Source organism: Cryptomeria japonica, chromosome 5, assembly GCF_030272615.1.
Source record: "Cryptomeria japonica chromosome 5, Sugi_1.0, whole genome shotgun sequence".
NCBI lineage: Eukaryota > Viridiplantae > Streptophyta > Pinopsida > Cupressales > Cupressaceae > Cryptomeria > Cryptomeria japonica.
In genome coordinates, this window is record NC_081409.1 from 903,314,213 (window position 1) to 903,330,522 (window position 16,310).

General features: G+C 32.6%; 2 protein-coding genes across 2 annotated transcripts; both read left to right on the forward strand.

Moving 5' to 3' along the window:
• Positions 1-5,858: 5,858 nt before the first annotated feature.
• LOC131034678 (uncharacterized) lies at positions 5,859-6,233 on the forward strand. The gene has a single exon (XM_057966251.1). It carries the CDS (start codon positions 5,859-5,861, stop codon positions 6,231-6,233), a length of 375 nt encoding a protein of 124 aa, XP_057822234.1.
• Positions 6,234-8,918: 2,685 nt separating this feature from the next.
• Positions 8,919-10,201, forward strand: LOC131034654 (uncharacterized). Its single transcript, XM_059220287.1, has one exon. The coding sequence runs from the start codon at positions 9,612-9,614 to the stop codon at positions 9,993-9,995; it is 384 nt and encodes a 127-aa protein (XP_059076270.1). The 5' UTR covers positions 8,919-9,611; the 3' UTR covers positions 9,996-10,201.
• Positions 10,202-16,310: the final 6,109 nt, after the last annotated feature.

Sequence of the window (16,310 nt, forward strand, 5' to 3'; positions counted from 1 at the left end):
ATCGATGCTTTATGAATATGAAATTGTCAACCATGCCTTATAAATGGAGATATGCCAAATGAAATGATGCAAATATATCGTCAATCTTAAGACTACTCTAGGGACCTCAATAGAACCGGTGAAAACTCTCAATAGAAGGAGACGCGGGTGGGTCAAAGGCTCTGATACCATGTTGGGTCAAAGGCTCTGATACCATGTTGGAGCAACTTGTAAATTAGGAACAAAACCTACAATATAACTTTCACAAGTGAGAGAAGCAAAGCCATGTTGGAGCAACTTGTAAATTAGGAACAAAACCTACAATATAACTTTCACAAGTGAGAGAAGCAAAGCTATTTCAGCAAATAAGGAATTGGATTGAGATAAAAAAAAAATGTACATATGCCTTATAAAGATAAGGAGAGAACCAATAGACATCTAACTACTAGCAATAATAGAAATAAAATGCACTAATAACTAATAAGGTTGGCTGCCTAAGTAAGACTTGAGCATAAATAAAGGATAAAAGGTCTACTAGGTTAGACAAGGCTTCTAATGGTGTTAAGGGTGGAAGAGATCAAATGGATAAAGATGATGCTCAAGATGCTATTGAGAATATGGAGATAACTTGGACTTAGTTTCCTCTTACCAAAGCATCAAGGATGATTTGAGTTTTGAATCCCCTCTCGAGGATCTTGAGGACACTATCTCTCTACCATGATAAAATTATTGAAGAAACTGTGGAGGAGGATTATGAATAGGAAAGGGATCACAAAGCCTTTAGAGATGAAATAAGGGAGGAGGTGTTTGAGGACTTGAATGGAAATGACAATTTGACTAATATGATTGGTAAGCTAGAGGAATTTCTCTCTAGAATAAGTAATCTAGAAGAGCTTGTGGGGAATAACAAAATCTATGACAAGTGTAATAATAAGTGGGATAACATGTTTGAAAATATGAAAATGTTCTAAAATAGGTTGATAAAAATTGAAGAGGATATGCATCATTTGGAAAAAATAAATGATTATACGAAGAGAAGGGATATACTTAGATTGGTTATACTTAACTTAGGAAAAAGATTTAAAAGTGCAAAATTATTCAAAAGGAAGTTTTAAAAACTTCAAAAAAAAAGGAAGAAGAATCAAAATTAGATTGACATGGGTTCTACAAATTGGGAGGATTGACTTAAAAATAGTTTTAAAGATTAGGAAGTCATAGTTTCTCATTATAGAGTGTGACTCTTTTGTTTCACTCTATTTTGGTGGTTTAGTGTTGTTTTCGTATTGTCTTGGTGATGTTTTTATTGTTGCCTATTCCAGTTTGGTCTTAATTCCTATTATTTTATATTTTCTAGTTCTTTTTTATATTTTCTTCTAATGAACTCTATGTTTATGTAAGGAACTGAAACCCCTTTTAAAATCTTATCTAATAAAAAGCATTCACCTATGTTTATCCAACACGCTAGATGCATTTTTTATCAAAATCACATAGCCACATTTTTTTATATCAACATTTTTTTGATTTGGATATGATTAGTGAGTGGCTATTAGAATAATACATGTAAAATTAGAAACAAATAATTAATTAAACTTATTTAATCAAAAACAAGTCTTAGGTAATGAGAAAGAAAATGGAATCAATCGATCAAGTGAAAGTAGTAATGGGGTGGAATAAGGGAATGCATTAAGTGAAAAGAGTATTCATAGATGAAAACAAAGCTATTCAAAACAAGATATAAATAATAAGAAAAACTAGAATAATTGCTAACAGATCCATGCATTTAATGTTTCCTAGTCATTCTAAATACCAAAAAATTATGATGCATCATTATTTTATTGGTTAGAAAGGGCCACATGGAATGAACTTTGTTTTTTCCAACATATCTTTCACAATTAGGATTTACAAGCTGTTTTTAGCATTCTTTTATCTCATCATCTTTAATTTCCCTAAAAAAATATCATTGAACTCAAAGACAAAGTCTCAATCTCAACGAAATTTAACCTCTATATTTTCTTACAATCTCATTTTTTTATTGATGGCCATGTATAGTGGTAGTATCCAACTAGAACATTAGGGTTGATGGTACCATAACATATACAAGAATATTGAATTGGGTTTAAGGAAATAAGATAAATGATTACTTTTGCACTATACTCCTTGTTGATAAAATATTACAAGTTTATCAAGTGGTTCCTTACATAACCCCATGAGAGAAAAGAACATGCATACACTTAATAAATAACCATAATTCAAATATCAAATACATGCTACAAGATTACATAAGATATACTCTAGTAAAACTATCAAGTGGAGAAAAACTTAACCTCCAAGAACATTCGCATTCAATATACTATTCAATAATGAAAACATTACAATACACTTATATATTCTCCATGAATAATTCTTAAACATTAAGTTACTCTAGAATGCATCCTCCATGTGTCCAAGCATAATAAGTAATCATGTAACGACAAATATGATCCCATGCTTCACATATGCACTCTTCGTATACTTTTTGGTACTAAGTTTCTCAATATTAAATATTTTTACCATGTGCAATCTATAGATAAAATATCTAACAAATGTTAAATATGAATTTACAAATGGACCCAAATTAATATATAATACATGACTTAACACAACTCTTAAGAAGCAACATGAATACATGGTTATTTTATATAAGAAAACAATTATTTCTTGTGCAATACATGTCTAGAATATCATTTTCCTAAGACTTCAACATGTAAACTCTCCTATAACTCCATCCAATTTCTCCATCTTCATTTCTTCCCCTACCAATGGTGACTGTACCCACACTTATTTCTTATAAAATCTACTCTCCATTGTATTTGTAGATGAACTAATTCCATAAATAACTCTACCCTCTTTATCAATGATGGATACCCCCATTCTTATTTATGCTATGAGTATTCACTCTCCCAATGAATGAATGGCTATTTTAGCTTCCTCTACTCCATCAAATAACAATTCCAAAGTTAAGAGCCGGTCTATTTTTTAAGCATGGCCCAATTTTAAATATTGTCATTTTGAAGTCGTGTATTAAATTATGCGGTGAAACATTAAATGGTCTAGATATGGAGCATCATAAACAATATCATGATCTAAATAATCACACTATTATCTCTACAAAATTAATTCAACACATGGGGTAGGGGGAGGAGAGCTATCATATTGTAGATAGGAGCCCTACCTCTATAGTGAATTGGAGTTTATGTTGTCATGTTTCAAGTAAAATTGTTTTACTTGTTTTTATTTCAATCAAAAACATTTTGACTAAGATGACAATTGTCATGCATATATGCATATAGCAATTTCAAGAAACAATAATTCGTAAAGTTTTTAAAACACAATTTATTTTACCCAAAATTATTTTGTTGGCCTAAGTTGCAACATCGCTGTTAACTTTCAATTGAGTACTAAAATAGGGAGAATCATAGTAAACATTCATGAGAAATTAACCCCTATTGTAAATTTGGCAATGTTCAAAGATTGTGATTTACGAATATAGTCACCCTTTAATGCTTAGAAGCATTATGTGACTTGATAAAACTAAAATCATGGACTTATGGACATATATATAAGACAACTTCATTCAAGGGTAAGATAAGACATGTCACCTTATAATCTCACACATTTTTAACTAAATTATATATTTGATCACTTGGCATGGAAAGTAATGAAATAGTACATTCTGAGATGTGATTGATGAAATAAGTATGACTAGAGAACATTGATTCATAAAGCTATTAAGAAAAAATCCATGTAAATCTTGGGACCAATTAACTAAAGGATAAAATTCTCACAATGAATAGTAAGAGGGAGTCAATAATATTTGTTTTGAATTTGGATTTTAAGAGTTCAAGATCTAGATCCATGACTTACAAAATGCTTTGAGTCAACTTTACATCCGTAAGTCTAATAAAAATAATAAATAGTGAACAGAAAAATCAAATAACAATTTTTAAATATTAATAATAATAGAATCTAAATATAATAAAAGAAACCAAATTCACACAAAAATATATCTTATATTCATTATTACATAAAAAACACTTTAATCGGGGTGTCATCCCATACTGTGATGGTGTTGTTATTGTGGCCACCAATGTTCAAAATCCACTAGGCCATTGTGATCATAGTCTTGTGCCTTCGCTAAGCCTCAACAATGATGTTCTTACTAGCATTCATGCTAATTTAAAGGCTACTATGCTTGCGGGTTTGGATTGTTGGGAATTCAATGGAGGTAGCCATAATTTTTCTACACAAGGTCCTCAAAAGTGATTTTGAATTCTTTTAAAAGCCATGCAAAAAAGATATTGACTTTTCCTTAAACCTACTTAGATCTGAATTGCTAATATTAAGAATAATGGAAAAGAAAAAATAGTATAGAAGTCAATCGAACTGTAGTTCACTAACAAAGTTGAATGATTCTAAATGAGTTCAAATTTAAGGCCTCGAAGCTGAATGATTCTAAATGAGTTCAAGTTTAAGGCCTCGAAGCTGAATGATTCTAAATGAGTTCAAGTGTAAGACCTCAAAGTTGAATGTTTCCAAATAAGTTCAAGTGTAAGGCCTCAAGATTATACGAGATGAGGCTAAGATCACATCATAGATAACTTTTGTGGCATAGATATCCCCAGTCCTTGACTTGTAATCAAAGACATTTCAACTTAGGACAACAGAATAAATAACCTTCAATCCTTCACTATCAGTGAAAGAGATATCAAGTTAAGACTTCAAAATAAATACACTTCAATCCTTCAAAATAAATACACCTCAATCCTTAACTCACATTCAAAGATATTTAAATCCTTCGATCTAAAACAAAACAAATTCAACTTAAAAACCATACTCCCATTTAAAATTACTAAACTATTCTATAAATTTGATATAAAAATCAGGACAAAGGAAGCTTCACCAAATCGAAAAGGATGCGTGGATACCACACGGAAATGCCTTGACGTCTTCAACCTCGTTCCTCCACACGTTATTCACAATCCTACGTTACCTGACAAAAAGGAAAACGCTGCTTAGCCGCCCGATTAGTTGGTATGACCACGTCCAACCTTGATTTTCAATACGCTTACTTGGCCTTTCATAAAATATCATCTTCGTTGTATATCCCGTGTCCACAAGGAAATTACTAATATAATCCGTGTCCACGTGTAATTGCTGATATAATCCCAACAGAAACGACGCAATTTCTTGTATTGAGTTTCCAGTCCAATTGTGTGGGCTTGATGATGAAGACTTCCTATTGGCTCCAAGAGAATAACAAGTAGAAGCCACAATCGCAAGCATAAAAGGATTGGGTGAGGAGTAGTTTGAATGAAAGGAAATCTTATCAGTTTCAATTAGAAGAGGAGGCAGGGTATCCATACCTTGTAATCCAGCTGTACAGAGGTGTGGAAGGCAATCTTAGAGATCAGTACAACCTCAGTTAAGGAAGGTATATACAACTTGTATAATTAAGGCGATCTTGTATATTGTAAGATTGTATTCTTAAATACAATCAGGTGTGTGACACAGTGATCTGTTCTTGAATCTATTACGATTGTTGGAGTGTTCTATTATTGAATCTTTGATCCAAACGTGATTTATTTCCAATCAGATAAGAGTTTGATTTGCAGAAGGATTTCTATGATCTAAAACACAATCAGACGTGCAACACAGTGTTATGATCTAAAATCTACGACCTTTTATTTGCTGTTGGAATGCTTTATCATTGAGTTATTGGTTTCTTTTGAACCAATCAATTGTGACTTATTTCCAACAAGATAAGAGTTGGATTTGCAGAACAATTGCTGTGATATAAACCCTGTTAAAGAAGCTTTTTCTTTTGTTGAAACATGGTTAACATGGAAACTTCTCCCCTTTTGTTGATTCCAGAGGAGGAAGAGCCAGTATATAGGCCAGATGTGGAGGATAAGCTTACTCGTTCAGTTAGCTGCTTTGGGTGTTGTTTTGGGCAACAAGAAGATGGACGTGAGAAGTGGTGGTTGCATGGTGGGTTGTCACGCAGTATAAAAAGGGCAAAAGAATATTCTGGATCTGTTATTGTTGAGGCTGGGAATTATTGCTGTGGAGGAAAGACATGGAAAACTGTGGTTCACAGGTTAAGAAATAAGAATAATAGCAAGAGCCAAAAAAGAGGCGAGCGATTTCAATATGATCTGCCCAGTTATGAGCTTAATTTCGATGCTGGGTCCAGAGAGGAAACGGGTTTGCCCTAAATCCAGAGAAGCCTAATCTGGTTATCTCTTTATTATTCACAATTTCACAGTGCTCTAATCAATTCCAGTCATTTGTTTGTAAATCTACGTTCACAAGGAAAGTCAAGTCAGTATTTAGCCTAATCTGGTTATCTCTTTATTATTCACAATTTCACAGTGCTCTAATCAATTCCAGTCATTTGTTTGTAAATCTACGTTCACAAGGAAAGTCAAGTCAGTATTTAGCCTAATCTGGTTATCTCTTTATTATTCACAATTTCACAGTGATCTAATCAATTCCAGTCATTTGTTTGTAAATCTACGTTCACAAGGAAAGTCAAGTCAGTATTTCTTTTTGAGAAGTATTTTGGCTTGACCATTCTTTATTCTTTTGTAAATTATAAGCGATGAATAGTAAAGTTCCATGACAGTTTAGGTATAAATTTTTATTTTTATGGTAAAAAGAGGAAACTAATTTTCTTTTATGAGTTTTCAAAATTTATTTACATATCAATGGGTTGTAGTTTAATTAGTAAAATATAATTGGTAAGAGATGGCATGTTTTTCCATTATATTATCTATTGATATTCAAACCTACAAAAATATGATATAAGATATGAAACCAAAATCATGTCTAAGGTGACTTTGATGGAAAGGATACCCCTCAATCCTTGACTCGGAGCCAAAGAGATATCAGCATGGACGCATGCTCCCACATTGAATAACAAAATGAACTTGTTGATGATGTGAATCCTCCATAAAATAAAAAAGAAGAAGTTGCTTACAGCTTTTTAATTTTATCTATTAATCAGATTTTAGGCAACACCCTTTTTAGATTGTGATGCGTTCACACTTATATTTTTATTAGTTGTATGTTGTATTAATTATAATATAATATAATATACATACTAAAAATATTTTAAAATTTAATCTTTAAATAAAAATTTAATGTTGTTAGGGAAACACACTGCTAGTGTTAGATCACCTAAGAGGATATATGTACTTAGATTTAAGACTAATGATGGATAAATAATATCGATATTGTTGATGAATGGTTTGTCACTATTAGATGATTAACTTCCTCGCTTTGATAGATATTGGAGCCTAAACTAATATCAAACACTCTTTAGATCCATACCAAACCTTACACAATCAATCTAGACAACTACAAAATTGATATGAGTTGTGAAACTAATTTGAGATACAACAAAATGTTTTGAAACAAATGTGTTGGAGAATCTATTTTCCTATGACAAGTCTAGATACTTGAATCTTTCAAGGTGATGTCTAGACATGCCTTTCAGGAGCTTGTCAACTTGATAGGTAAAAAAGTTCTCTTAAGTCAAAATCCTTGGTGTGTCAAATTAAATATGAAGGAAATGATTGAAGATAAAGATTACAAACATGTAAATGGCCTATATAATGATGCATATTTGATTCCTTTATTTCATTTTTATTAAATACGGTGTAATTTGATTTATTCTCATTTTTAAAGTTATCTTACAAAATTGAGTTCACATTGAATGTCTCTAAGTACTATGACATAAGATGTCACATGAAATGTGTTCTTAGAGGTTGGCTCACAATGATTAGTAAAATAGGGTTGAAATTTTTTGAGTTTGAATTTAGTGTTTGGGGATTTGATAGTTATTTATACACTCCATTAGATTGGCTTAGATCAGTCATAAATGAGATAAAGTCATAATATTGAGGTAGGAAATAAATTTACGGAAATCAGAAGATAATGTAATCATCTTGAGGTAAAGAAGGTACAAAATGAAAGAAATAAAATATGTGTCGACCAAAAATAAATGGAGGATCAAAAAAGTGAAGTATCACACAAAAGACATAAGCCTTACTCATTTTGAATTGGAAGATAGTTAATCATAAAGAAACTTATTCATATCCATAAGAATATGGAAGAAATGTAATCAACATATCGTCATCAAATTTATCACTTGTAACCAAACTCTAGGAATTTAATAAGAAAGGATTAACATATCAAGTTCAACCACTCTAAACTAGATGGAAGAATATATAGAACTACACTTCTTTGTAATTTTATTAGGGATGAAGAGAGATGATAAGCATAGAGGTAGGCTACCTTGTGAAAAGTAGATTGAATCCCTTCAACAATAAAATTTAAGAAGAAAAGATAATGGATCTCTTATATTTAGAACAAATCATATTTTTTTGTTAAAAAAAAATATATAATAAAAAAAACATACACATTGTTAAAAGATAATGAGTTTGAAAATGTTGAAGATAGTAATGAGGATGAAAATGATAGTCAAAGAATATTAGGATCTTTATAGAAAAATTAAAAGGAAGGGTAAGTAAAGGAAACAATAGGTTAATAAAGATGAGTAGAACGTGGGTTCAAAAACTTAAGCATTAAGCATAATTTTATAAGCAGAGTTTGTAAGATTATTTTATAAGCAGAGTTTCTAAGATATCATAATCTAAGCTAGGGTTTTTGAGCATGTGGTCAATAAAACACGGAAATGCCTTGACGTCTTCAACCTCCTTCCTCCACACGTTTTTCACAAAAAGGAAAACACCTGCTTAGCCGCCCGATTGGTTGGTATGCCCACGTCCAACCTTGATTTTCAATACGCTTACTTTGGCTCTCATAAAATATCCTCTTCGTTGTATATCCCGTGTCCACAAGGAAATTACTAATTTGATCCGTGTCCACAAGGAATTGCTGATATAATCCCAACAGAAACGATACAATTTCTTGTACTGAGTTTTGAGTCCAATTGTGTGGGCTTGACGGTGAAGACTTCTTACTGGGTCCAAAGAGAATAACAAGTACAAGCCACAATCTCAAGCATAAAAGGATTGGGTCAGGAATAGTTTGAATGAAAGGAAATCTTATCAGTTTCAATAAGAGAAGGCAGGGTATCTATACCTTGTAATCCAACTGTATAGAGGTGTGGAAAGCAATCTTAGAGGGTACAACCACAGTTAAAGGAAGGTATATCAACTGTCTTGTATATTTGAGTCGATCTTGTATGTTGTAAGACTTTAAATACAATCAGGTGTAGAATGCGATGTTATGATCTCAAATCTAAGATTTTTCATTTGTTGTTAGAGTGATCTATCATTGAATTATTGGGTTTTTTAAGAACCAATCAATTTTTTATTTTTTATCAGAATGTGGCTTATTTTCAACAAGATAAGAGTTTGATTCGCAGAGCAATTGCTATGATCTAAAACACAATCAAGTGTACAACACAGTGTTTGGTCTCAAATCTACGATCTTTTTTTTGCTGTTAGAGTGCTCTATTGATTTCTTGAGAATTAATCAATCTTTGATCCGAACGTGACTTATTTCCAACAAGATAAAAGAGTGAATTGCAGAGCTTAGATCTAAGCTCTGTTAAAAAGAAAAGCATGGTTAACATGGAAATTTCTCCTCTTTTGTTGGTTCCAGAGGAGGAAGAGCCCTTAGAAAGGCCAGATGTGGAGAATAAACTCACTCGTTCACTCAGCTGCTTTGGTTGTTGTTTTGGAAAACCAGAAGATGGACGTGAGAAGTGGTGGATGAATGGTGGGTTGTCACAAAGTATAAAGAGGGCAAAAGAATACTCTGGATCTGTTATTGTTGAGGCTGGGAATTATTGCTGTGGAGGAAAGACATGGAAAACTGTGGTTCACAGGTTGAGAAATAAAGATAATGGCAGAAGCAAAAAAAGAGGCCAGCGATTTCAATATGATTTGCCCAGTTATGAGCTTAATTTCGATGATGGGTCTAAAGAGGAGATGGGTTTGCCCTAAATCCAGAAAAGCCCAGTCCAGTTAGCTCTTTATTATTTACAGTGCCCTAATCAGTTCCAACTATTTTGTTGGTAAATCTACATTTACAGGGAAGTCGACACAGTATTTCTTTTTGTGAAGTACTTTGGCTTGATCATTCTTTATTTGTTTGTAAATAAGCGATGAATAATAAAGTACAATGACAGTTAAGGTTGTCAGATTGTTTACTTTGGATTCAAGGAACGTGTGAAATTGAATTTTGTTTTAAGTGAAAAATTGTTGTTGTTGCAGGAAATGAGTTTTTTAAAAGTTGTGTATGTATTTTACAGTTCAGTTGATTGAATATAATTGGTGAGAGTGATGGTAAGTTTTCTGATTATATCATTCATCAAGATTCAAACCTTCAAAGATATGATATAAAAGATGAGACCAAGATCATGTCAAGGTGACTTTGATGGAAAGGATACTCCTCAATCATTGGGTTGTAGCATAGGTCCATGCTCCCATATTGAATAACAAATCGAACTCATTAATGATATAAAATCTTATATAAAACAAAAAGAAGAAGTTGCTTATATATTTTTTATTTTTCTCTATTAATCAAATTTTGGGTAACACACTATTTAAACTATTTTTAGATTGTGATGCATTCACACCTGTATTTTTATTAGTTGTATTTATTATTATTATAAAATATAATAAATATACTAAAAATATTTTGAAATTTTATCTTTAATTAAAAAAATTAATGTTGTTAGGGAAACACACGACTCATGTAAACTATTTAGGTTAATTAAAAAAAATACTAAATTTGTAATAATTTAATTTAAATGATAGAATGGATCATTAATACAATTAAAATAAATGGTATTACAACATAAGAGGGTAGTTGTACTTAGCTTTAGGATTAATGATGGGTAAATATTGTTGATATTGTAAGTGAATGAATTGCTACTATTAGAAAATCAAATTTATCGGTTTGTTGGATATTGGAGTCTAAATTAATATATAACATCTTCAAATCTATGCCAAGTTTTGCACTGTAGCATCCTAAAATTGCACCCCTTTGCAATTTCATATCACATTTGGGTCTTTGCCTTAGTGTTTGCGTCCCTTGGCCTGATCAGATATCTGACTATGCTCATACATGTCAAAAATATCATCTAGCTCAAAGATGCACCTCATTGCCACCTTGATCTTGTCCCGAAATAGGTCAAGTGCAGGGCATGGCACCCCAGTCCTCCCTAATGGGGACCTATTTTGGACCCCCTGACCTATCTCAAATTTGAGCGGGAAAACACGCCTCCATGTCGGCTCATGTTGGAAAATTAATTCATTTTTCCTTCGGGCAAATATATAAGAGGGATTTCCCCTCTCATTTGATGATCAGGAAGTAATCACAAGCACACACAACAAGTCTTCAAGCATCCAAGAGATCAAGCATTCAAGAATTCAAGAGCAATTGAGCATTTTCAATCTTCCTTCAAGCTTTAGAGCAACAATAGAGTCAAGATTTCAAGCATTGAAGGGGAGATCATCATCCTAATTCCATGTGGAGGCAAGCAAAACTTCACAAGGAGGTATAAGCATTTCATTTTCACTTAATTCAACATCCCCTCAAAGAGGAGGATTTCTACTTTTATTCATTTCAATTACATTATCTCAACCACTTGGTTAATTCCAAAACTGAAGTTTGACCTAAAGGCAAGCCCCTATTCCCAACACATTTCCCTTTCCTTCTGTGTGCAAAAAAATAGGTGTGTGGTTGTAACTATCGAGATAAGGTTTAGACAAAGAGAAGGAAAACCCCTTTTCAAAGATTGGAAATTTCGGAGGACCAAGAGAGGGCATCCTGGTCCTTGCACACGGTCCCTACTACTTTTGACAATTTTCACAGAGCAGTTCCAAATCATCTCATACTTCTCAAATCCATGTGCATGACACAATCCCAAATTTACAACTCACTGTTTTCTCATATTTGTCTTCATTTCTAGCACTTAGTCTTAATTCAACTAGTCAAATTACAAAAGAGGGTCAAACACATTCTATTTCAATCAATCTACTTAGTATTCAGTCCTAATCTGATTAGTGACTGAATCTAGTGGATTTTCTCCCTCTTTTGAATATAAAGGCATCTCCCCATCCAAGCGGAAATAGGTGATTTGGTGGCATCTCCTTCTATGTTGCAATTTTCCAAGTCACCTAATTTTCCCCTTTACATTTTGGTGAACCTAACATGTCTTATCCCTTACTTCTAATTTTCATTTTCAGATTTGACTCATATGCAATTTACAATCCAAATTTTCAATTACAAGTTTAATTTTCTTGCAATTTTCAAAAATTTAGAGGTTAAATTCACAAAATCCCTAATTTTTAGATCTTCAAAATTGAGCCTGTGATTTGTCTAAATTAGATTAATTGTTTCAAATCTGAGAACTCTTCAATTTTACAATTCAAGTTTTCATTTACATTTTCAATTTTCAGATTTTTTTTTTAAATTAAGTGCTTAAATTAAAAACCCATAGTTTCTAATTTTTAAATTGAACTTATGGATTGTGTAGATATTGAATTAATTTTTAGATTTGAGTTCTTGCTTCAAATTCAAAATTCACATTCCCACCTTACAACATTAAAATATTCAAATTTAAATTTTTAAAATTAAGTTGTTAATGCAACAAACCCTAATTTTTAAATTTAAATTAATCTTGCACAATTTCCAATTTTCCTTTAAGTATTTATTCAATTTAATTGAATATAAAGCTCATAAAAGTTGGCCCTTAACCTTAAGTGTGCTACTTTTTTGTTTCATTCTTTGAATTAATCATCTTATTGCACATCCTATGTGTGTCCTATTTAGACTTTCAAGGCCTTATTTCGAATATCTAAACATCTCCAATTTTCATATCTTTCTGCAATTTGCAATAGAATCACAATATCTTGCTTCCCTAAAAATTTGGTGAAAAGTTGGTCGAACCAAGAGGGAGCTACCTAGTCCTGACTTTTTCTCCTCAAATTCTAGGAGCCTCTATTTTGACAGTATTTTACTATTCGATTCCAGAGGTTTGTGAAATTTTATTGAATTTAGGTCACCCTAAGGTCGAAAGAAAATTTAAATTTCAACATTTTTAATTTAAATTTTAAAATTAAGTGGTTAATTACATATACCTTATTTTTTAAAATTAAATTAATTTCTTCAATATTTCAACATTTCAAAATTTTAAATTTTAAAATTAAGAGGATAGTTTTGAACAACCCTAATTTTAAATTTAAATCCTCCTTCCTTTCAATTTTTAATTTTAAAAATAAGAAGTTATTTTCACTAGGCTCTAATTTTAAAATTTAGTCACCTTTGGATAATTCTCAATTTCCTAGGAGATTGCATTATTGCTTTTTATTCTTTCAATCAATTTGTTCATCTAATTGGGTAATCATTTTTCCTTAAATTTTGCATTATTCAACTTACATTCCAAAATTCAAATTTCTAATTCCTCTCACTTAGTGCATGAGTTTTACTACTATTAGTCCTACCTATAGTATCCCCATGACAAGAAGTTTTATAATTAAGGTTGCCCAAGGTTTAATTACTGAGGAGATGGAGCCTAATTTGGCTAGCTTTTTCAATGAGGATATTGGTGGTTCTTCCAATCCTACAAATATCCCCGTTTATCCTCTTGATAATTATCATGGTGAGGATGAATCACTAACTAGGGTATCTATTGACCAATTGGTGAAGAGGACAATCAATTTGACAATCTTCAACAATGGATGAGTCAAGAATACCCGAAAAGTAAAGCTCTCCGATTGATTGAAGGATTAAAATGAATGATTCAAATTGATAAACATGGTGTTGATATCTTGCATGGCATTGCTCATATTATTGATTCTAATATCATGTCCATGAAGAGTTGTGTTGAAGCCCTACATTTTGCACAACCTCCTAGTCAAGTTAATCATCCCATTCCTTTGACAACTACTATGACTAGTGTTCCCACCTTCACATCAAATAGCATGGCTACCTCTACACAAAATATCATACCTACAAGTGTTAGTCATGGGGGAAATACCTCATCTTTCATTTCTCCTACCATGAGTGTTCCCCTTTTTACCCAATCACCTTGACCACCTATAAATGTTAGTCAAGGGGGAAAATCCTTTAATCACAATTCCTTCATTCCTCCTATGAGTCTTCCATTTGTTACCCAATCTTCTCCAATACCTACCTACCATAGTATCCCACCTCCTTCTTCTCAATCTCTTCATTCAACAATGTTACCCCTCCTTCTCAATCCAACATGTCTAATTTCAATCCTTCTACCGAAGCTACCATCAATAATCTAGCTCAAACAGTGTCCTCCTTACAACAACAAATAGCTTTTATAAATCAATCTAAGTATAATGTGCCCACATTTGATGTAGTGAGCCCATTATCCAATGACATTATTAGAGTTGTCCCTCCCAAACATGTAGAAGTTCCTCAATTGAAACTTTATAATGAAAAAGGTGATCCCTTAACTCATGTTAAGACATTCCAAACTTTGTAGTGTCTTTGCTCATGATCAAAGATTGTTAGCAAAATTATTTACTAGAACATTAAGGGATAAAGCTTTGCAATGGTATTGTTCTTTTCCTCCTTATTCTATTACCTCTTTTCAAAAATTGGCTAATGATTTTATAAAATAATTTCACAATAAAAATGGTCCTAAAATTACTTTAACTGATTTGATGCATTGTAAACAAGGTCTTAAAGAAAAAGTGATTGATTTTATTGGTAGATATAAGCATTTATATTCTCAGATTTTTTTTCTTGTACCTGATCAAGATATTCAAAGAATATTTATTGCTAATTTGCAAAAAGAAATCAGGGATAAAATTATCTTAACTTAGTTTACTTCCTTTTTGCAGTTGTGTGTAGTACTTCACAATTATCAACTGACTATGAGTCAATTGGAACAATCTCCTTCCATGGCTTCGAGTGACAAGGGTGATAGTTCTCAACAACCGTTTGCGAAGTTCAAACCAAACAAAGGATTCATCAAATTCAATGATAACAACAACAACATCCAAGTAGCAGCCACTACAAGTGTGCCTCCTTTGTCTAAATACTTTTAAAAAGAAAAAGAAATTACCCCTTTGAATGAATCTTTGTGTAGAATTATGTCTTAGTTATTAATAAGGAACTTATTAAAACTTCCCCCAATAAAACCAATTGATCTATCTAAGACAAACTCACCTTAATTTGATGCTAAATCCTTTTTTCAATACCATCATCAACATGGTCATGACACTAAAAAGTGTTTTTAATTGAGAAGTAAGATTCAAGATTTCAATGTGATGGGGTTTGCCTAGCTTGCTCACTCTTCACCTAGTTGGTGTTGCTCAATTCCACCAACCTCCAGGTCTAGCTATGCTCCAAGACCTCCAAGTCCTTCTCAATCTCTTCTAGGGCTTTCTTCTTGCCAATCTCAAGGTATTTTCATCAAGTGTTTAACTAGGAACCCTATCAATTCAAAGTGTTTCCCATATGCTCATTCTTGTTGTCTTGTCTTCAACTTGTCAATCTCACCTCCTGCTGTTGTGAGTTGTTGCAGAGGTGTGGAGGTGGATTTTAACATGAAATGAATCCCATTTGGTTCCATTTGAGGTTTTCATCCATAATTCTTCCTACCGATTTCACCATTTTGCCTAGGAAAGGGCTACAAGGAATGAGCCCCTATTAGGCCTCCAAAATCCAGTTTTCTAGGGTTTAGAAGAAAACGGTCCAAAAGACCCTGCAATAAGGTTGTTTTTTCTTCAAACACTAACCTATCCCCAAGTGATTTTTGTTTTTTTGGTTTTCCAACTCACCGTACAATGCCCTAACCCAAAAATGAGGGTTTTGAAGGGTTTCTAGGCCTCCCAACCAGCAGTGACTGGTCAAATTAGTGAAATGGGCATCAAAAGGTCTTTTAAAGGCTTCCCCTTGCTATTGAAACTCTGTATGGACTTCATGGACCCCTCAAAATGGTTTGGTTGTGTTTTTTATTCACCTCTGCACTATGCACTCAAATTTCACCCTGTCTTCTCTAGCTGGGTTGCTCCTAGACTTGCCTAGAACAAGGTGGTAGCCATATCAAACATCACTTCCAGAACTTATCCCTCCATATGTACACTTTATAAGTGGTTTCCTTCCATTTCCCAATAGGTCATGATGGTAGCACAGAGGGATTTTATGGGGCAACCATTTTACAAGAAATTGCTATATACAAGCCAAAACTAGTTGTTTGAAAACAAAACTATGAAAACACCAACACGCACTATCTAGAAATATTAAAATGAAACAAATGACTCTGAAATACA